Here is a 23,054-nt window from a genome sequence, read left to right on the forward strand (position 1 = left end):
TTTCAAGCCATTATTTGCCTGGCACAGCCAAAAAGGCAAACATGCTTAACCTTGTTCCTTCCTTTGTAAATTGCAAAAATAACACAAACGTGAAGTTGTGCCGACTTGATAGCACTGCTGACACGTGAGCTGTCACTGTTTCAAGATAGCTTTTACTGAGTCTGTCAGTATGCAAGAATAACCGGAAAATAATGGAAGAATACGGAATAATGGAATATTTAGAGCTGGTAGTAACCAGAAGCGGGCAGTGGACGGGAAACAGAGAATTTATTTGGAGTGGCCTTATCCTCATGGATGTACTGGCATAAGCCTTTATCCTTAAAATACAAAAACATGAAGTATACAAAAAATGGCTTACACTTTCTGTGACACCTGATTCCTTGACTTCCTTCATAGCGATCTTCATCGGAGGCTCCTTTTCTTTCAGTGTAGTCACCATATCGTTCCTAGTCACCGTGTTCTATTCGGACAACTTATAAATTAGTAAAAGGGAAATACGTATCCAAATCCGAGTCAAAATCAAAGCACCCACACTTCTTTAAACCCTGTCCATAGACATGCCTAGCAACAACTTTGGTGGGTATAGCATAATATAATAATTATCTTCGTAGAATATTAATAGCAACATTAGTACACCGCATTAACACATACATGCTAGATAGCTATTACAAAATAACTATACTACTATTACTGTTAATATTTTTGAATGTGAAAAGGAGCTTTTGACCACTGCTTGGTTCCCGTTTTGCCAAATGGAGTAACAAACATTACTTGTTGACATTTGATAGCAGGAAATTCAGCACCTTTCTCAGGCCATATGATAATCACACCAAGATCTTGGTTACATCTTTTGCATCGTATCTTCTGTGTAATGTAAAAGTCTCCAGTTTGACGGCTATTGCTGTGCCTCCCGCGGGTGCATCTTTCATAGATGTCTTTAGTAATAACAGCATAGTGGGTATCAGCAATGATCCGTAAATCTCCACCCCAGAATAGGTTTAGGTCACACCCCCTGCAGACAACCGCAACTTGACTAGATTGTAGTGTTTTTGAGTCTTTCTGCATTTGTTGATGGAGTTCTCTAGCTGAGAGAAGTTCTCTCTGTCGCTTTGTTATCTCCTTTTTCAACTTTTCACCTTCAGGTAAATACTCCAAAGCTTCCATCATCAGATCTTCTTTTTCTTTGTTCAGTTGTTCTTGGTATATCTTTGGTGATGACTCATCTAAGATGGCATAGCAACGACTATCTTTAGCTCGGGCTCGACCTTGTGCTTGCTTGCGTGCAATTTCATTTGTAACATAGTTGTACCTCACAACAAGGTTACAGGCTGGAACATTCAATCCTTCCTCTAATGCTGATGTAGACACTAACAAGTTTAGTCTACCTTCAGTAAACTGCTTGATAATGTCTTGCTGCATTGTTACATTCATCCCACCAGTTTCTTTGTTGCTACGGCCAGTCACGATGTCTGGTCTAACCAACCCTTTCAGCCCAGCATTTTCTTTCAGCCACTTACACATGCAACGAGCACTTTCCTTAGTAGTAACAAAGATGATCCCACGGGTGGGTGGTGAAGCTTTAAAATGATCAACCAGCAACTGTTTTAGTCTCACCAACTTTGGATTTTCTATGGGAGCAATCATCTTGGCTTGTTGACAAAACTGGCTAAATAGGAGACGTAAAGATTGTTCATGTGGAGTTGGATGTAGTGCCACCATCATCTTCCTTTCTAGTAGGGCAACAGCATCAGTTTGGGTGAGGTCTTGATATACAGTCAAGGCTTTGTAGTAATATTGCAACTGCTTCAAATGTGTACGTAGATCTCTCTCCACTGGTCCGGTACGACATTCAGAATCATGAAGTTGCTGTACAACCCAACTCTCATAGGCTTGCATGTATCGTGGAAATGGACATTTGTTCAAACCAAAAAATGTTTGCAGCTGCTGCTCCATTACATCCATAGCCAAGTTTAGCTGCTTGAGAAATGCATCAGAACTACTGCGCGATTTAGTCTTTAGCAAGTCAAAATCTGGTTGATTGGTAAAATTTACCAATTCAGTGATGTTATCCCTCACAATCTTTATGCCTCCAAAGGCATCTAATAAAGCACACAAGCTCAGCAAATGATCTAAAGTTTTTTCAACTTCTCCTGAGGGTTTATCACCTGCCCCTGGTGAAGCTGTTAGCCCCACAATTTGTGGAAGGTTTCTTGCAAAATTTGCAGCACCCAATTTGGTTTTAATGTAACCCTCCATGATCGTCGCGTATGGGGAATTCTTCTTTGCATTGTGGCACTCATCGATGACCAGCAAGCTCAGATCATTCAGGGAGACCCTCTTTGTACTGCTAAGAGTCTGCATAATTATTTCATTGTAGAGAATACCAGCTGTGCAGACAATCATCTGGTTATCGTGAAGCAGAAGAGAAAGAGGAGAATTGATGCCACAATCACCAGTAATGTGTTGAGCCTGTAGTCCAGGAATGTAGGACTTCACCTCGTTGCACTGCTGCTCTGCCAATGCTATTTTGTTAACCAGGAAAAACACTTTACCATCAGGATTCTTCTTCAGGTGATCTGATATCACCATTGATGCAATGAGGGTTTTACCAGTCCCAGTAGGAGCACACACTACATAGTTCTGTCCATCCAAGCCGGGTGCTGCTAACTCCTTCTGGTACTCTCGTAGTTTTTTTCCCATTGGTGGCACAAAAGCAAATGAAGGTTTGTGTACTTCAGGAGCTACAAAATATTAAAATAAATCTATCATATGATTTTATGTAAAGGTACAATATTACACAAGAGAAATACTATTTATAATATACTGCTTATACATGCATGCACACACACACACACACACACACACACACACACACACACACACACACACACACACACACACACACACGCACGCACACACACATTTTGGAATAGAAATTGCTTCATGATTACTTTGTTCCGTGTGAGTGCGCTCCTGTTCCTTGAGTAGCTATTATAACCGGAAATGAGACAAATATGATCTCCAAAGGTGTACACAGCAAAAATTAATTCCCTCACCTCATTTTGGTCTTGTAACTGATGATTATCTATAGTCTCGGGTATTTGTAGGCCTAGAAATGTTTATTTAATGGTAACTACATAAATACATTTATATGGATTTACAAAAACACTTTGGCACAACCATACTGTACTCACCCATCCTGAGGTTTTCTATTATCCGTGTTAGCTGGGGAGCATTTTTCAGTTGCAACAATCTTTCACAAAGATCTAAAATGTCTTCTTTACTATTCACTTGTTCCATAAGACACTCCATTATTATCTGATTAGCAGCAGTAAAGTGAGAACACTCAAATATTGATGAGATGTGAATATCGCACAATTCTCTTTCTAATAGTTGTACAGTCTCAGAATAGTTGTCAGGCATGTTCTTGATAATATCATCATAACATGACCTCAACTCTGACAAATCTGTGGATGTGAACAGTAATACATGTGAGTATAAGCACTGTAATATCACAGTAGAGGAGATATAGCTAGCTACACAGGGGCTTACCCCATCCCCACCCCTTCAGTTTGAAAGTAGAGCACCCTCATTTAAAAATATACTCTATGAGTGTGCAAAGAGAGAAAAATTATGACCAGTGCTGTAGTCAGTGTGTATTATTATATATATACTTTTTTTTTTGGTACATAACTAAATGTAAAAAAGATCAAGATACTATAATAAGTCAAACTTTCTAACAGACCAGTCTCCAGGTTATTTCTTAATAACTAGTTACATAGCTGCATAGTTTCTGTTAGTGGGCATAGGGCCAGACATTTTTCAGCTACTTGAATTTTACAAACAAAAATTAAGATACTCCAATAGAGCAATCATCACGTTATACTTTAATAGAACAGTCATTGATACCCTAACAGAGAATATTGCCACTTTTCTAAATGTACATACAGTAGCTACATGAATTGTCTTGCACTTTTCAAAAGTTCCAGCAAATTATCTGCATGGAACAGCATTAAGCTAAGCACCTCCACGCCACAACACAGGTGCCTAAGATTACATAGATCCCTTTGGTCTGAAGTCTAACTATTACTCAACTACTAGACATGAAATTGAAAATCGGTACAGTAGTACAAAATTGCCAGAATATATCCTTGATGTTAACAAAAACAAAGAAAGAGACTCTGTACGTAAAATAGCCTCCAGATGCCATTTTAGAGCATTTATCTTGAAAATTTTCTCTGGGGAAACATTCACCAGTTTTACATAACATAAAATGCATGACTATATGACCTTCACTGTAGTCCATGAACAGCTTGATCACCCAAAATTTCATGGGCTCCAGCCCTGCTAAACTGATAATACTAACTAATTGTTGCTGCCAAATTCAATCTCAAATCTTTAAACCTATCATAGAGGTGGGGCCATACTCCCAAATCTCTTTAAATAGTTTTGTATTTCAGAGTGAAATTTGCAATGTGAAGTGCTCTCTATCAGTTGTAAGTGGGCCGGGTCATACGGATTATCCGGGTCATTTGGGTCACATTTTGTCCGGATCAAGTGGGTCTTATCCCCTTCACTGAATATCTGGCGGATGAGATCACGTTTGACTATAAGCAAGAGTTCATAATATATATACTGAGGAGAATGTCGTACTCTCAAATACCCCTGTACAAGGGCATATCGTGAAGTTATGACATAGCACTTCTGAGTTTGCCCGTTTTTCTTTGTATAATTAATGATGTCATTAGTTGAACATGGTATCGATTGAACGCGTGCCTAACAACATCGCAAGCAACCAAATTAACTCCAGCTCTAAGTGTTTCTCACTGAACTACAATCATTCCTTCATGGGTTAAGACCATTTTGTAGGACTTTCTTGCTAGGCCATTTGTGAATACGGCTATCCTAAGTGTCGCGAGTGTGAAATGCTGCTAACGATTATTGCACTTTTACAGCTGCCCGTACGTCACAAACCACAACATCTTGTCGTTACGACATAACTTCACGATACACCCTTCTACAGGGGTACATGGCCCCCCCACTTTTATGGAACACTGTTTGCAAGAAAAGATCGAGATAAGAACAGTCAGGATCTGGATACTCTAATAGAGCAGTCAGAGTATTCAGAGCAGTGTAGCAAGCTACTTAGTACGTATTTGTAGTTATAAATAAGGAGATATAATTGGTGGAGAGCAGCTATTGTCAGCAGGCTGTGATTTTTTTTTTTTGGTCTTCAACTTACAGTTGGCCTGGCCCCCTCACTCTTTGGCCTGTTCCACCGCCCCTGCAGGGGTATATGAGAGTAGGACACTCTCCTTAGTATATATTATGAACTCTTGCTATAAGTTAACAAGCTCAATTGTGTTGATGGAAATGCAGTTGTAAACACTCAAGAAACTTTAGTGGAGCCACACCCACCATTCAGGAATATGCTTTGCCGTCTGTGCGGGGTATGTAGAGCCACAGCTACTTATCGGAATTGTACCAGCTGTGCTCTGTGGGCATGCATGCATCACCAGATCCATGTTGCTACTTGAAATGTAGGCAACTAACTTTTAGAAATTCTGTAGCTGCATGTAAACTTACGTGGAGCCACTCCCACTTGATAATACATAGCTACTCACTTCTTGCAGACAGTTTTTTATAGTGTAAAAAAATGTAGGGCTGACTAGTGGAACTTGTGGACTTTTAAGGGTGCTCTGTACAGTTCGTACAAAGCTTCCCAAGACATAGTCTGTTTTGCACTAAAATAAATATTTTGGTCACTTAATTAGTCTGTGACATGTTGACACATTTTAGTACCCATAAATTAGGTATCCCATAGCAACAAGCGTACGCATCTTGCTATTCTATACCCTCTCACTTAACTTAGAACTACTCCATCATTTTTAATCCAATGGACATGAAATTTTCACACAAGCTACTTTAGTAATTTTGCCAAAGAAGAGCGTTTGCCATTTTTAAATAGCAAGTTCAGATGATGAACAACATGGAAGTAAAGAAAAGGATTTCTGGGAGTGTCAACCCAAAAGATAAATATGTGATGAATGAGAAGCTAAAAGACAAAAATAAAAATGCACAATGGTTTGTGCTGTTTAGCATAGTGTATCATAAAAGTATCAAGGCTCTTGTGCGTAAACTGTAGGACTAGTTCTAGTATAAAGGGAAAAACTGTAACTCATGTTCTAAAGCAAATTTAGCAGTTGGGTTTGGACTAAACTGTGTACTAGTGTTAGCTTATATCCAGTAAAAAAGTACAGAACACTTGCTAAAACCATTCGTAAGTTATAGAACAAATTAAATTTCATGGGAAGCCATATAAGCGGACTGTACAGAGCACCCTTAATCTAGTTCTTGGGGCACACCTCTATTTTAATTAAACCGGGTCACATGTGGGTCAGATCCGGTCCCATCTGGATTACTATTCAGGTCAGTGGGTCAAATGGGTCAACAGTACTGACCCACTTACAATGCTGCTCTCTATGTGCATTAGATTCAAAAACTGTTTAACCAGATATGGGAAAGCAATAGGCTCATTTTTACAATATGGAATATGTATTGTATAAGGGTCTACCCACTACTCTGTATCATACATGGTTACTGTGCTAACAGGTAGCTACAAATGTTTAAAAACATAGTGTACCTTTATGGTTTATCAACTGCTGAGGTATATTTATACCAGCTTGTCCACTTGTTGCACCAATAGCTAAATAGAGTATTACCATGGTAACACACAATGGTGAGTTGTTGTTAGTTAATACGTACCTTGAGGACTAGTACTGGTGGGTGGGTGGAACACTACTGAGGTTGAGGAAGTCATTGACAAGGCAACATTATTATTAGTTGCTACATGTAAATTATATTCATGCACTCATCACAGATCCACATGTACATATTAATTTTATCCTTACATAAGTCATTCATTGGTAGAGATGAGGACATGGTTACTGGTATATTACCAGTATCTTTATTGCCGTGAACAGACAGATGTGGTCCTGAAAATACATATATAGAGAGAGCTAAATCTTTAATACATTCGAAGGTATAAACACACAGTACATACCTGCTTTAAATTGAGTTACTTTAGTTTCCAGTGAACTTTTCCTGTTGATAAAACTCTAAAAGGAATTATAAGGCAAATACGTAAGGTGATTGGAGAGACTCTGTCAACCACACACATACACGTGCTGCTAGTCTTCTACCGTCTAAAATAATTTTACAAGAACAGAATGTTATTGAACAAGACAAAGTCAACTCCTGCAGAACCACACACTAAACACCTGTCACAGTGCACATAGAAGTAACGCACTACAATTCTGGATGTAACATCTACTCATTACTTTGTCATGTAACGCGTTACTTTAAAAGTTTGGCAAATTTGTTAGTAGCTAATACAGATTTGTATTGGACAAACAATTTTGGTTTGGTGAAGTACTGCTCATTCACCAAAATCACCAGTTTCCTACTATACAGTATAATATGCACTTAATGATTGGCTGCACTTTGGGCCCTGAAGATGGCTGTACAGGCAAGAACAAAGAGTGATAGTGTATAAGGAGTGCCCTTGTGGGAAAGATACTATTAGGCTGAACTACACCACAGAAATGAGTGTCTAACTCATGTCACTTGTAGTTGTATGTTGGGAGCCTTATTTAGAAGGTTGGGCTTAGTTTAAAGCTTGTAACAAATAAATGTAGCATTACTAGTGACAGCCCTCAGAGTAACTTGTAATAAGTAACACGTTACGTTTTCTAGCAAAAATAGAAATATGGAACTGTAACAAGTTACATTGCATAGAAGTAACTAGTTACAGTTTTAGAGTAACAACCCTAACTCTGAGAATGGAAGCAGAAGACTGGCACAACAACCACAGTACACTAACTGCCTCCAGGCATACGTCTAACAAATGTTACTTCCTGTAATAATGGTAACTGCACCTGACCCCTCAGAATTGGCAATTGAAACAAAGCATTTCATAGTGTATCCAAAATGCTTTACAAATGTGCTGAGCATGTATAATGTAGAATCCCCTAGTGGTCATCAGCACATGCGCTTAACAAGCATAGAAAACTTTACAAAAATAATTTCACTGTCAGTTATAAGAGCATGCAGCCAATAACCAGAGTCTACGATATGTAGGATAGAGAACTGAGCAGAGAATATAGTGTACCTTCACTTCTGTGTTGTACTCATCAAGTTCTTGAAGTATTAATCTCAACTTCTTCTCCAACTCATCAGTGTTGTATCTTATTATCATCACCTTGGATGATAGTTCAGAAATGTTGTGTTTCTCAACCTGAAATGATCGATATATAGCTAGCTCACCACAATCACAGTCATACAGTATTTCTTACTTCAAGCAGTGCAGCTATACCATTATTCAACCCCTGATGTGTTACAGTAGGGTGGTCCTATAACAAAATCCATCAGTATCATCAAGAGTATATAATCCTCCCCATTATATACTCTTGGTATCATGCATGCAAAAATGCATCAAATGTTTTACACCAGACCACTATTTGGTGTTTTCATCAGAAAACAGAGTGCAGGTGAGTAGTACTAGCCACAATATAGCTAGCTAGGCTTACTTCCATACCTCAACACTTTGTCGGAAATTACCAACATAACTTGAAAAACTTAGTCTATCTTGTCCACTTCAGATGTAGCTTTCAAATCTCACTTGTAAAATTCTGCAAACGCTAATATTGGTCAGAGGGTTCACTGCATAAATCTTTTAGAAAGGATCTTTTGGCTACAACGTACAAGGTAGCTACTGTATGAGTGAAGTAATCTTGAGAATGAACTGCACATGCTCAATATTTAGTTAATCAGACTAATCATAATTAAATCTTTAATAATGGGGAAATACGTGCAGCAGTGAAAGTGTGCTGATGAAAAACAAAATATCATAAAATATTAGTCTACATGGGAAACTTTTGGAGGAGGAAAATTTTGGCAAATACACTGGCCATGTAAAATGAATTGTCTATTGGCAAACCAGCAGAAAATACAGTAATTGCTTAGGTGCTTAAAATCTAGACTAGGTCAAACAACATGAAAGTTTATTTATTATCTATTCAAATAATGCAGCGCAGAAGAAATTTGATATTTCAGATTTGTATGCAGTTACATACGTAGATTAGGTAGGGAATATGGCAGTAGTTATCAGTATAAATTGGGAGTCGCATAATGAATATAATACTTATCTTCAATTTCACCCTTGATTTGACTTAGAAAGGATTCAATTAGGCCAAATTCTCTGTTTCCCATCCACCGCCCACATCTGGTTATACTGTCAACTCAAAATATTCCATTATTCCGTATTCTTCCATTATTTTCCAGTTATTCTTGCATACTGTACAGGCTCGGTAAAAGCGATCTTGCAATAGTGTCAGCTCACGTGTCAGTATACCATCAAGTCTCACATTTGTGTTATTTTTGCAACTTAAAAAGGAAGGAACAAGCATTAAGCATGCTTTATTACAGCTTTTTATGGGTTGCGATGGCTTGAAAATCTGCCAACCTTATAATGGAACAATGAAATGGACCATCCATCTGCATGCAAATATGCCTGAGTCCAGGACGGGAAACAGAGGATTTATTTGGAGTGGCATAATGACCTTGTTTTTAGCCACAGTTGTAGATTGACCTACATGTTGTGTGTCGCATTTTGACACCAAGATAGCATGACTTTTCCGTTATTTACTCTTAGCCCCTCCTAGGGGGAGAGCATTATCTACGTTTTGATTATTGATAGCTCATATGTGGCTTTCTACATAATTATGTGATCTATATATGATAACTACTATAGTATGTACGCATTGAGCTGGATCCTCAAAAACATTTAATAACTCATGGATGCAATTGCACACAATCTTGAAATTTGGCACACTTGTTACTGCTTTTTTTTTTTTTGACCCACTAAAAACATTTCAAAATCTTTTCGTTCAAATGCCTGACAATATTTATGGCCAATCAAAATTTGCACCATACATTTCCCATTGGGAAGCCATAAAATACAATGCCCTAGGCCTATGGGTGTATAATTATCTAATGATAATCAATGCAGGTAATGAACAAATGGGACAAATCCTCGGGATATATAGCTACTATAAGTCGAGTACTAAGTATATAGGCGTTTGCCGGTGGTGACTGAAAACGGGGACCAGTACGCTGCAGTGGAGAACCCAACTGTGGTTTGTGGTGTCAAACACGCTAGCCGTACCCCGGTATCAGTAGAGAGTGATTTTAGAGGAACTGACGAGTTGTTACTCAACTTCAACCACTGCCGGAGTGTTAAGACATGTAAGACCACTCTAAGGCCGACCACTCCCAAACTTTGGGCCGTAAACTCCCGTCACAAGGAGCCGAAACTACATCAAGATTTAAATCCATGCCAACATTTAATAACAAACTTACTTCTGTACGTAGAGGCACTATATGATCCACCATCGCAGCTCCACTCGCCATCACGATGAAGTCATATTTGAGAAGAAGTTGTCATGGTCAGTGGTCATGGACAAATATAGCCACTTAGTAGCTATGACGCATAAAATTACCCCCAAAACTTTCCCGTTATTTGTAGATGTTATGTTGTGGCTATTATCTATGGTTGTGGTAACTGGCTCAATGCAGTCGCTTAGCAATAGCAACCTAATCCTAATCTGTGGAATAATCCCTTTTGTAGCTGGAAAAAGTAGCCATGACCGTTTTTTCCCCTCTGTATTTGGCCCGGTGCATGGGGAAAAGTAGCTATGACACTTTATTCCCATACTTTTTTGCCCCACCAAAATACAGAAGTGATACTTTCCCCACCAGGAAAATCCCTCGCTTGTATGTGTACACATCATGTATAAGGTTTCGAAGCCTGTTAAGGGACAAAATTAATTGACCAGCTCCAACCTCAACCAGATTGCAATTTGTCACCACCAGAACACATGACAGTCATTATAAAGTATTTCCCCTAGGGGACAAATCATGCAAGCTGATGAGTGTGTAGTGCAGTAAGGGATATCACCATGTGCAGAACATAAAAATGCTTTTGTAATGATTAGCTAGCTATATGATCTAGGGGTACAGACCCCTACTTCAGTTGATCGCCTATACCTTGTCAAACTCAAGTTGAATCCTCTTAGGGAAAGGTCTGGAAACTCCTCAGTGCATGTGTATGACTTCATGCTTTATTTTAATCAACATCTTTTGTAAGCATCCACAATAACTAGCCTAAATTAAAGTCATCAAAGGCAACCTTTGGCTGTTGCTGCAGATCCTTATTTTTGCAAACACTACTCCTACATCTTTGTAATTTCCATCCATTCAATGTGTGGGCTTCATTCTCTTGCTATATAGTTAATGCTTCAGCTGCAGATTGGATCATCCATGCAGTCTTCTATCTTCCTCAAAACTGCTTTATTGTGATAAAAGATGAAAGTACATCAGATTATGCACATTGATCAATGATCACAGCTGATGCTTAATTTGACAAAACTTGCTATCAACATGCAACCGGCAGTTAATTGTATGGTTAATTGGCAGTGATAATTTAGTATAAGTACAAATGGAATTAATAAGCGGTGAAGGTATCCAATGCAAACTAGGCATGGTCAAGCACTTGTGGTTATCATTTATTATTATTATTATTATTATGACATATATAATTGGTTAAAAAAATACAGAGTCTTATAAAACCAATCTCAATTAAATCATACATAAGAACAACATTGATTATACAAAAATAGTCTTCTTAAACTTAGTACATTAGGGGAAGTGGCAATTCCATATGGTAAAGAATCCCAGTAAAGAATTCTCTGTGAAAAGTAAAACGTTGTATTGAAGTCTTGTTAAATTTTTATATATAAGCACTTAGTTTTATTATAAAAGCACGGCTTGAAACTTTCAATTATAATTTATCTCACTTTTACCTCTTTTAATGTTCTGGTTTAACAGGCTGGAATCATTTCACTAAGAACTATATATTTATTTTCAACTGTACTAAAGGCAGAGATATTGACAGACTGAAATATCACCTTCAGTACAAAGCCTATTTGATCTTCCTCATTGCATAGATGGCATTTTTAAGGCCACATGCAAACACTGCCCCCGACTCTAAAAAATGAAGTGTGTGCATAAAAATGATGTCATGATTATTATTATTATATTTTATAATTGTAAGACTCATATGCATGAGCGTAGTATAATTAAATTAAAATGTTTGTAAGTACTAAGTAAATTAATTAATGAAGTACTAATTGAAGAGATCACTGGTGTACAAGTGTAGAGAATTGTTGTAGAGTTGGTGCATTGACAGTGACACTTGGGAAAGCATTCCACTGAGGGATTTCTCGTGGAAAAAAGCTGAACTTGTAGCTATTAACTGTTGAAGATATTGTAACAAATGTTTTGTTGTGACCTCTAGTGATGAGAGAGTTAATTATTAATCATACATAAGCTGTCCCACTGCAAAGTGATAACATTTTCACTAACACTGCTGTATCTGTTAAAATTGGACATTACATATCTAGGCAGCTCCCCTTTGAACAGATTCCAATTGATTAATATTAATGTTGGTGTAGGGGGACCAAACAAAAGCTGCGTACTCCAAAATTGGTCTGATATAATTATGTACAATGTGCATCCACTCTGGTATTCCTCTGACAGAAGTGAGTGTTTCTTCTTATGAATGCTAGGGCAGAGTTAGCTCTTTTACAGATACACTCAATATGCTTGTTGAAAGTAAGTTTACTGTCCAGTGTAAGACCTAAGTATTTAGCTTCCTGTACATGGGTAAGCATTTGACCATACAGGTGTAGTGTGTGACAGTTGGATGCACTTTGTGAGTAATTGTTAAAGCAACACATTTAATTGGGTTAGATTGCATAAACCATTTGTTTGCCCAATGTTCCAGACAACGTAAATCATTCTGTAGGATATTGGAGTCAATGCTTAGAGTGAATTTGGCGATACAACAGACAGTCACCTGCAAATAGGAGACAAGTAGATTTCATACAGCTGGGTAAGTCATTTATAAAAAACAAGGAACAGTAAGGGGCCCAATTCAGAGCCCTGAGGTATTCGACTGGTAATGTTGACAGCTTCTGAAATAGAACCATCACAAACAACTTGCTGTTTATGGTTGGTTAAAAAAGACTGAATACAGTTAATTGCCTCTCCAGTAATTCCATAGTACCTTAACTTTAACAGAAAGAGTTTATGGGAAACCTTGTCGAATGCCTTGCTGAAATCCAGCAGTACGCAATCAGTTTGTGCTTTGTCATTTAAACTGGATGCTAAGTCATGGACAGTTAATAGTAGTGGAAGACCAGCAGAGCATTTTTGGTGGAAGCCAAACTGGTTGGCTGAGAGGATATTGTTACGTTCTAAAATTAATGACCCATCATAAAGGAGTAAATAATGTGCTCTAAAGTTTTACATAATACAGAAGATGGGCCTGTAGTTAGCTGGGTCGGATCATGATCCTTTTTTGAAAATAGGTGATACTATTGCTGTTTTCCAATCTGTAGGGATTATACCTTGTTTAAGGGAAGCTGAAAACAAACACGCACGGAATCAAATCTTCAGCAAACATCTTCAGAAAGCTAGCAGGGATGTGGTCGGGTCCTGCAGCTTTTGATTAGAAGCTTAGTTATTCCAGAGGCCTGTAAATTGATTTTAAAAATACTTGGGAAAGGAGAGTCTCCAATGCTTGACAGGTCTTCATCATTTCTGTCTGTTGTAAAGACGGTACAGAAGTACACATTCAAGATCTTCGCTTTTTCTTGACTTGTGGTATAGGATTGCCCATTTCTTTCTAAGGAGGATATACCAGTGTGATGAGACCTTAAAGATTTAATGTACTTATAGAACCTTTTCCACTTACCATTCATGCACATAAGGATTGTGGACAGCCTTACACACTGATTGAAAGCACATCTAGTTTCTCTGCTTACACCTCCTCAGCTGTTTAACACTTTAAGGCCAAGAGTGTACAACGTGACACCATTTTTGTGTGCAAACACACTTTATTTTTTAGAGTACTGGATTGACCAGAGTTTCATTAATGGATATGGATGCAGGCAATCAACAGAAACAGCTAGCTAGCCACAAGTGACCATATCAAAGTAAAGTGAAAGTACAGTATTATCATTATGTAATGACATGCTGCAATGCAAGATGGGTATATCCAGTCATTGAATGTTTAGTGTTACCAACTTGTTAGACCATGCAGTTATAAACTGGAAGAGTTTACTTTATAAAGTAGGAGAAGTTTTAGTTGCCTAATTAACTTTACCACTGTATAAAATTTTTAAAAAATTTGCTTTACCAGTTATATGCGGAACTGGAGGGCGAACACTGGAGGCAAAGCCTGTGCGTATACTAGCTAGCTACACTATAATTGTTTTACTAGCTATCCATTCAACTTTCCCTACATTATACCCCTATCTCAATGGCATATCCTGGACTTTCCATCAATACAGATATATGTCATCCCAGTACTAGTAATCAAAACAACAGCGTGAGCTTACCTATACAGAGTTTCTTTCCCCACACTATCAAATGCCATGAACAACCTCCCAGATCACATCATTGAAGCAGAAATTTTAGAACATTTTACTGATAATTAGCTACATGCATACTTAACTAAGATTGCTACATGTAGCTAACTTATTGGTTGTTGTTTTGCTGTTGTTTTCTTTTTTTTGACAGTCTTATCCTCCTGCATGGATATATCAGCTGTACCTATCTATAAGCTGTCTGGCAGTAAGCATATCCTAAAAGTAAGAATCCCTGTATCATCAGCTCCTGTAGAGCGGGTGTGTAGCAGGAAAAGTCTTCAGGCTCAAGAGGTATAGTTAAAACAGTTAGCTCAGTATACATCATTCTACAGATTATTGTTTCAAGTGTACGCAGTCATTGTGCCTTGTAACAATAAATGCAATAGGCTCACAGTCCTGTTGACGTTCCTGATTTCAAGTACCTATAATGAATGCTTCATTAGCATTTAGAGTCTAAGCATTGCGCTTGCATGTGCTTGTAGCCAGTGTTGGGCAAGTTACTTTGTAAAAGTAACTAGTTACATATTACATGCAACTGAACTATTTAGTTACAGTTACATATTACCCACGTGACATGATTGCGTTGTTGGACAATATGCAAATTTTGGTTATAAGTAAGAAGCTGGTGAATAAGCTTCATTCAGTAGGCTTCGTTACTTTGTTGTGGCTAGGCGTTACTCAGGGATAACTAACGAGATTAGTAACTTCGTTACTTGTAATAATATTACGTAATATTAGACTCGTTACAGTAACTATATTACTTAGGTAACGCGTTACATTTGTAAGTAAAGTAGCTTGCGTTATATTACCTGTTTTTATAGCGTATTTCGTTATATTACTTTGTTACCACAAAAGTAATAATATTACGTAACGCGTTACATAAGTAACGCGTTACTCCCAACACTGCTTGTAGCTACTTGAGCCCTTTTATATATGTGCTTGAGGAAGCAGGTGCTTCAAGCACTTGACCTATGTGCTTGACTCACGTTTGCTCAGTGCAAAGTTATCTCTTGCATGGTCCTTCCAGCCTAGACAGAAGTAGTGAACAGTGGGTCAGCAGTAGAAATTTAGACCAAACAACAATGCGAAAAACACCAGGAAACAAATCCGGCAAAGTTTACGGAAACTTTACGGATCATTATTACATTAATTTAACATCTGCATCCTCATCTCAATTTACATATCGTTCTGTTTGCAGCACTATTTCTCACGTTTCAATCTGCTTGCTCATTATAGCTGCCCTGTTCGGAAATTTTATTCTCTAACGGGTGTAGTCGATCACTCAGTCTGACCATAGATAACCTGCCTCGGGGAAATTTTTTTTGTACGAGGTTTACCGCCTTACCACGCCCAATATATTCATAAGTCTGAAGTTCTTTATTGAAGGTCCAGAAAGTCAGCTCAGAACCTATTTCAAGCGAAACACCACCATGGAGATGCTCACATTGATTATAATCAGTATTATTACCATCATCTTGTTTTATTGTTACTTGAATAACAACCCTGGGCGTGGAGCAACCTCAGAAAGTAGCAGTAGCCAGTAGTGTTAAAACAACTGTTCCCGTCGTTCAGCCAGCTTCATCAGTACAGGATAACAGTGCCTCGAATGTTGTAGGTAAGTGCACTGTGGTCTGATGTGTGAAAATAGCTACTGCTTGATCATCTGTTCAGACTGTTCTGCAGCAACTGATCAACATGTATCTGTAACAAGTGATGCGGTTGCAGCAAATAGTTCAACCACTAGCAAATCTGCAACTTCTACTTCTGATTCACCTGATAATCATCAAGGTATATAAACTATCAGTTTTGTAAATTTTCTGAGTTTACGGACAATTTCCATCACTTTGCTCAGTGCCAGTGCCGCCCAGAGAAATTAAGGGGCCCAGGGCAAAGAGTTAAAGTTGTAAGGTGTAGACCAAAAAAAAAAAAAAAAAAAAAAAGGTCACAACCTGCTGGCAATAACAATAACTACCCATCACCAACCATTTCTCCTTATCTATAAGCTTGCTACACTGCTCCTCTGAAGAATGCTGTGACTGCTCTATTAGAGTATTTAGATCTGACTGCTTTATTAGAGTATATCGATCTTTTAAACAGGTATTCAGAGGGCCCTTCATGGGGCCTCCTGGGGCCCCTTTCAGGCTGGGGCCCGGGGCAAAATGCCCCAGTTGCCCCCCCCCCCCCCCCTGTGGGCGGCCCTGCTCAGTGCCAAAGTTGGCTCATGTATATTAGGTAATTTTCTGCATGTAGGACAACTACTAGACAATTTTTCATGCTGGCACAACTAACTTAGGTATAGCAAACAATTAGGTAAGACAGTTAGGTGTAACTGCAACACAATTACAGAACAAAACACACAAGACCACAGTCACATACAATCAAAATAAAAGTACTGGGTAATAGTATATTAATTTAAAATGAAGTAGGGATCCAAGCAATAAATAGTAGTAAAACAAGAGATGAATGATAGTATTACAGCATGGCTAGGTGGAAAAATTAATGGATTTTTCCACCAAGCTATGCTGTACTACCATGATTCATCTCTTGTTTCACTACTTTTTATCACTTGGATCCCTACTTCATTTTTTTAATATAGTTACTAGTTTGTTTGGTTTTTTTTGTTACAGTATACAGCTATACATGTGTGACTGCTTTATTAGGTGACTGCTGTATTAGAGTATCTCAAGTCACCTTCACCAACCAGAGGTCTGTCACTATTTAACAATGGGGTGTGGCATCGTGATCAAGTATAGATTGTTAAGAGGCGTAGTCTTAGTGCTCAATCATTATGATTAATCAACCAAGATCGCATCACGTGGTATTGAACCTATCATAAAGTTACAGGTATTTTACAGAGCACAAGCATTTAAATAAGTTTGTAGCATCTAAATATGCTGCATAAGAAAAGTGTTGATAGGGAAAATTAATGTCTCAATATGGTTTCATTGCATGAAGAAGGACAAAGACAAGCCTGGTTGAAGATAAAAGGAAAGACAAGGCGCAGAAGGCACATACTCGTCAGAGCACATCCCACTGGTGAGTTTGTTTTTGTGGCATAAAAATAGTGGCCGTATACTGCTTCATTTGGCCTCCAGCCTTACTCAATCATGCTCTGACTTGTTTATTTACTAGGTAGACAGGATTGCAAAATTTCCGATTCCTGTATCTTCATCCCACTGTAAATAAAGTCACAATGAATTAGCTACCATCCTCATGCTCAACCCCACACCCAGCACCCATGATACAGCTACACTCATAAAAATGGTGGGAAACTGTCTAGGGTGTCAATGAGCCTTATCCACAATGACGTTTTATGACATCACAAGAATAAAAATGGCCGCTATAGTTGGGGGACTGTTATACAGATGCCTATGGAGATAAATTTTCGAACGCTCATATTTCTGCGAGGCATGGAGATATTGACCATTAACAGTTATAAAGTAACAAAAGCTATTGTAAACGTATGCTATTTAGAAAAAAATTTGAAACACGACTAAACTCGTTTATCATAATGTCTTATATAAAACTTGACTGTACCTGTCATTTAGAACTCGATATCTTCTTTCCTGACTGAAATATGAACAATTAAATTTTTTTTCTCCATATGTGCTTGTGTAACAGTCCCCCAACTATCACGGCCATTTTTATTCTCGTTATGTCATAAAACATCATTGTGGATAAGGCTCATTGAATATAGATGCTTCAAGAGGCCACAATAATGTAAAATTTTCACTTGCATACACTGCTGCAAAGGTTGATAATATTAACTTTTTTCCCAAGTGAACACAAGGAAGTTGCAAGAGTTCAGGGACACATAACATGGATATACGATTCATCCATTTAGAATATTTGGTATCAATCTGAAGTGAAATTATTTATGAACGATGACACAAAACCAACTTTCTCCAAAAGGTCATGCAATTTTGTTAAATCAGGTTACATGTGTACACCTGATACTTTATTGCCACATTAAAAAACTACCTAATAACCATCACTACATTTTGTGGCAAATCCCAGTGAAGGTCACTGATTCACTGATTTGGATTTGCTACAAAATGTAGTGACAGTCACAAAGTTGTTTTTACAGTGTGTAACTAAGAATCAGGTGTGCCATCAGCAAAACCCTATATCGGTTGTGTTTTCATTAGATCGGTACAATATTTAGAACAAACTTTGTAGATAGAAGGGGTGCCGTATAATTTCTTGGCTGCATTTATCAATGTAAAACGATTAAACTATTTTGAATCAACTGTGCACTATTTATATTAATGTGTGCTCAATTAAGTACAGCACCTTTTATGGGGTATTCTGTGTTTGCCACACTAACAATTCTCTCCAAATGGCTATGATGTCATCAAGTAGTTCATGTACAGGTGATGTGAACATTTAATATTTTATGACACATAGCAACTGGAAAATTTCTAAGCATTAAATAAACTTACTGCCTCTAATGCTACAGCTATTGGTTTTCAACTAGTAAGACACGTCTAGCATCAAAAAAGGAAATCTTCCGTTTTCTTACCACTGAAACTACATTGCTTTAAAAGACTGAGATACTCTAATAGAGTAGTCATGTAAACAAGCTATAAATCATGTAGATTTTTTTTAGTAAAAATTTCTGGCATGATGTTTTGCACAAAATGTGAATGCTGTTATATGAACTGTGAACTGTGAAGATGTGTTATGTAAGTAGATTCTTTTTGTACAGTTACTGAGTAAATTGTGTTCTACTTCTATAGATCCTGAAGTTCACAAGCCATCTTTTACCTTTGTTCTTCCTGAGGGAAAAACACTTCGCAATTACCAGAAGGAGTTAGCAACACCTGGTTTGGATGGACAGAACTATGTAGCGTGTGCTCCTACTGGAACTGGTAAAACCCTCATTGCATCAATGGTGATATCAAATCACCTGGAGAAGAAGCCTGATGGTAAAGTGTTTTTCCTAGTCAACAAAATAGCTTTAGCAGCACAACAGTGTAACGAAATAAAACAATATATTCCTGGACTGAAGGCAGATCACATTACTGGTAACAGCGGGATCAAGTTACCTCTTTCTCTTTTGCTGCAAGAGAATCAAATGATTGTTTGCACGGCTGGTATCCTACTCAATGAAATGATCATGCACTCTCTTAGCAGTGCAAAGAGGGTTTGTTTAAATGATGTGAGTTTGCTTGTAATTGATGAGTGTCACAATACAAGGAAGAACACCCCATATGCCATCATCATGGAGAACTACATCAGAAGTAAGCTAGAAGGTTCAGGAAATCTTCCACAAATTGTGGGACTAACAGCATCACCAGGTGCAGGGGATAATCCATCAGGAGAAGTTGAAAAAACTTTGGAGCATTTACAAGGATTGTGCGCTTTGTTGGATGCATTTGGAGGCATAAAAATTGTAAGGGACAGGGATAACATTATTGAATTAGTCAATTATACAAATCAGCCTGACTTTGATCTCCTGAAGACTAAATCTCATAGCAATTCAGATCCCTTTTTATCCCTTTTACATTCTACCATGAAATCAGTGGAGGAATCAGTGCAAAACCTGACTAATACGAATGTTGACATCTACAGATGTCCATTTTCACGATACACCCGCTCTTATGAGAGTTGGGTTGTGCAGCTGCTTCATGCTTCTGAGCGTCGTGACGGAGAAATTGAGAGAGATATACGTGCGCATTTAAAACAATTGCAGTATTATTACAAAGCCTTGAATGTATATCAGGACCTCACCCAAGCTGATGCTGTTGCTCTATTAAAGAGGAAGATGACTTTGGCACAACAACCAACTGCACATGAACAAGCTTTGTATCATATATTTAACCAGTTTTGTCAACAAGCTCAAAAAATTGTTCCTATAGAAAATCCAAAGTTGGTGAGACTAAAACAATTACTGTTTGACCATTTTCAAATTTTACCAAAAACACGTGGGATTATCTTTGTTACTACTAAGGAAAGTGCTTACTGCATGTGTGAGTGGCTCAAAGAATGTGTTGAACTAAAAGGGTTGGTAAAACCAGGCATTGTGACTGGCCGTGGGAGCAATGAACATGGAGGGATGACAGTGTTAAGACAACAGGATCTCATACAGCAATTTGATAAGGGTATTCTAAACTTATTGGTGTCTACATCAGCACTAGAAGAAGGACTAGATGTCCCAGCCTGTAATCTTATTGTGAGGTACAACTACGTTACAAATGAGATTGCGCGTCTTCAAGCACAAGGTCGAGCCCGTGCTAAAGGAAGTCGTTGTTATGCCATCTTGGAAGAATCGTCACCAAAAGTTTATCAGGAACAGCTAAACAAAATAAGGGAAGATCTGATGTTGAAAGCTTTAGAGTACTTACCAGAAGGTGAGAGGTTGGAAAAAGAAATTGTAAAGCTGCAGAAAGAGATTCTTTCAGCAAGAGATCTCCAGCAAAAAGCACAGAATGAGTCAAAAACATTAGACTGTAACCAAATAGCTGTTGTCTGTAAAAGTTGTGACCTTGGGTTATGCTGGGGTGGAGATTTACGCATACTTGGTGATAGCCACCGTGTAGTCATCACTGAAGATATCTATGAAAGATGTTACCTGAAGAAGCATGACCGTAGCCGTGAAACCGGCGACTTTGTCATTGTACAAAAGGTGCATTGCAAAAGATGTGACCAAGATGTCGGTGTGACCATCAAGTGGCCTGAGAAAGGTGTTGAATTTCCTGCAATAAAATGTAAACAAGTTATGTTCTGTACTCCGTGGCCACTTGGTAAAATACCAGTCACAAAGTGGTCAAATGCTCCTTTCAGTGTAAGGAAGTATTCTCTCAGTGCAGATAACTAACTAGTTAGATAGGTATTGAGTTACATAGCTTAGACACATACTACACATGTAGAAGTACATGTTGTTTAGATATATGGAACATGTACACTGTAGCTAAATGCAGTATAGTTAATAGGTACGTGTAGTATCAAACTTATAATTTTTTATGCAATTGTAATTGGCCTACAGAAAACATCATCCTTAAAAATTAATGATACTACATAGTCCCATATATACCTGTATAATTATATGTGTATTATCATGTTGTTCAATTACCAGCTTGTATCTATATACTGGTACGTATTGAATCTAGTAATAACATGACACAGTGTCTGGTGATCATTTATGTACATATTTTTCCTTTAATAGACTCTTACTATCTCACATGCCAGAGTAAACGACTTCACAGGCAAGATGAGTTCATAATTTGTAGAGAGTCTCTGTAGAAGGAATGATGGGAATGCTATGTTGTCCTTTTACAGTTTATCCTTTATGTGCCAATGTATCTGTCATGTTATCTATTTTGTATAATAATTATACCAAATTAATCACACGCTTCATGGGCTTTTTATACCCTTTAGTAGTGAACCTGGCAAATCAAAATAAAAATGCAAATTGTGCTTCTGTTTTATTAGTACTCTATTAGAGTATCTCTATCTTTATAAAGGATAACATCATTGAATTGGCTAGTCAATTACACAAACCAGCCAGACTTTGATCTACTGAAGACTAGATCTCACAGTGATTTGCAATTAAGTCGATGGAGGACTCAATAATATAACTAGATATAGTTGATTTGTACAGATGTCCATTTTCTAGATGCATCCATGTCTATGAAAGTTGGATTACACAACTTCTACATGATTCTGAGCTGATTGCACTGGACCAATGGAGATATATGCACACATTTCAATGTTATTACAAAGCCTTGCCAATGTATAGTGCTACCAATGTTTCTCTACTACAAAAAAGGATAAAAATTGCAGAAACTCCACTCAATTTGAACAACAATTATACACCAGTTTTGTCAACAAGCTCAGGGAATTTTTAACACCGAAAACAGTGAAAATCTAAATTCCTAGATCAAAGCAACTGCTTATTAGCCATTTTCAAATATCACCATCCACACCTGCATTGGATCATCTTTGTTACCATCAAGGATAGTACAAGATACATGTATCAGTGGCTCAAGGAAAGTGAAAGACTTGGTTCGACCAGATATTGTGACTGGCCATGGAAGCAATGAACAAGGCAGGATGTAGGCCTGCATCAAATATGCCAGTATAATAGAATTAAAAAAGCATAATAGGCTAGAGTGCTGTGCCAGCATAATTCTGGCATATTAGGTAGATATTTCAAAGTATGGAGCTTAATTCCATGAAAATAGATCAATACTCCCTAACAGAGAAACTACAAACTGCAATAGAACACTCAAATGCATTGTACATAGCTCCTTATATTGATACTCTTCTTATAGTGAAATACTCTAATAGAGCATTCACTGATTAAAATGTTCCAAGATAATTGTAATAAAATTAATGTTGCTAACTTAGGAGCATAATGCAAGCATAATAGAAATACTGTAAGAGCATAATAGGTGGAAATTTTGGGGAATTCCTGCAAGCATTTTGGCAAACTTTTGAGCATATTGACTCAGGCCTAGCAGGATGACTGTGTTGAAACAACAAGATGTCAAAGAACAA

The 23,054-nt window shown here is 37.8% G+C and overlaps 2 protein-coding genes across 4 annotated transcripts; one reads left to right on the top strand and one right to left on the bottom strand.

Annotated features, from left to right (window-relative positions):
- Nucleotides 1-583: 583 nt before the first annotated feature.
- Nucleotides 584-10,540, bottom strand: LOC136252038 (ATP-dependent RNA helicase DHX58-like). Of its 3 annotated transcripts, none has more exons than XM_066044377.1 (11): nucleotides 10,420-10,540; nucleotides 8,355-8,411; nucleotides 8,171-8,296; nucleotides 7,064-7,118; nucleotides 6,912-6,995; nucleotides 6,766-6,846; nucleotides 6,644-6,706; nucleotides 3,195-3,467; nucleotides 3,057-3,109; nucleotides 2,952-2,988; nucleotides 584-2,741 (listed from the first exon to the last, which is right to left on the bottom strand). In XM_066044377.1, the coding sequence occupies exons 1-11, from the start codon at nucleotides 10,468-10,470 to the stop codon at nucleotides 694-696; spliced, it is 2,928 nt and encodes a 975-aa protein (XP_065900449.1). In that variant the 5' UTR covers nucleotides 10,471-10,540; the 3' UTR covers nucleotides 584-693. The 3 variants fall into 3 exon arrangements, with proteins under 3 accessions (XP_065900449.1, XP_065900448.1, XP_065900450.1); XM_066044376.1 differs by having other exon boundaries at nucleotides 2,922-2,988; XM_066044378.1 differs by lacking the exon at nucleotides 10,420-10,540 and adding an exon at nucleotides 10,263-10,372 and having other exon boundaries at nucleotides 2,922-2,988.
- A 2,086-nt stretch (nucleotides 10,541-12,626) lies between these two features.
- On the top strand, nucleotides 12,627-21,859 carry LOC136253836 (ATP-dependent RNA helicase DHX58-like). Its single transcript, XM_066046495.1, has 5 exons — nucleotides 12,627-12,659; nucleotides 16,068-16,167; nucleotides 16,224-16,340; nucleotides 19,292-21,339; nucleotides 21,721-21,859. The coding sequence occupies exons 1-5, from the start codon at nucleotides 12,627-12,629 to the stop codon at nucleotides 21,775-21,777; spliced, it is 2,355 nt and encodes a 784-aa protein (XP_065902567.1). The 3' UTR covers nucleotides 21,778-21,859.
- The last annotated feature ends 1,195 nt before the right edge of the window (nucleotides 21,860-23,054 follow it).

Source organism: Dysidea avara, chromosome 4, assembly GCF_963678975.1.
Source record: "Dysidea avara chromosome 4, odDysAvar1.4, whole genome shotgun sequence".
Lineage (NCBI taxonomy): Eukaryota > Metazoa > Porifera > Demospongiae > Dictyoceratida > Dysideidae > Dysidea > Dysidea avara.

Excerpts from the sequence above, each read along its gene's own strand:
- LOC136252038 (XM_066044376.1), bottom strand. The coding sequence starts at position 10,470 with ATGGCGAGTGGAGCTGCGATGGTGGATCATATAGTGCCTCTACGTACA. Across the intron at positions 8,297-8,354 it reads GTATAGCTGCACTGCTTGAA|GTTGAGAAACACAACATTTC; the intron begins GTAAGAAATACT and ends CGATCATTTCAG. Across the intron at positions 6,707-6,765 it reads CACCAGTACTAGTCCTCAAG|CTATTGGTGCAACAAGTGGA; the intron begins GTACGTATTAAC and ends TACTCTATTTAG.
- LOC136253836 (XM_066046495.1), top strand. The coding sequence starts at position 12,627 with ATGTGCATCCACTCTGGTATTCCTCTGACAGAA. Across the intron at positions 12,660-16,067 it reads CTGGTATTCCTCTGACAGAA|CAACCTCAGAAAGTAGCAGT; the intron begins GTGAGTGTTTCT and ends CTGGGCGTGGAG. Across the intron at positions 16,168-16,223 it reads CAGTGCCTCGAATGTTGTAG|ACTGTTCTGCAGCAACTGAT; the intron begins GTAAGTGCACTG and ends TCATCTGTTCAG.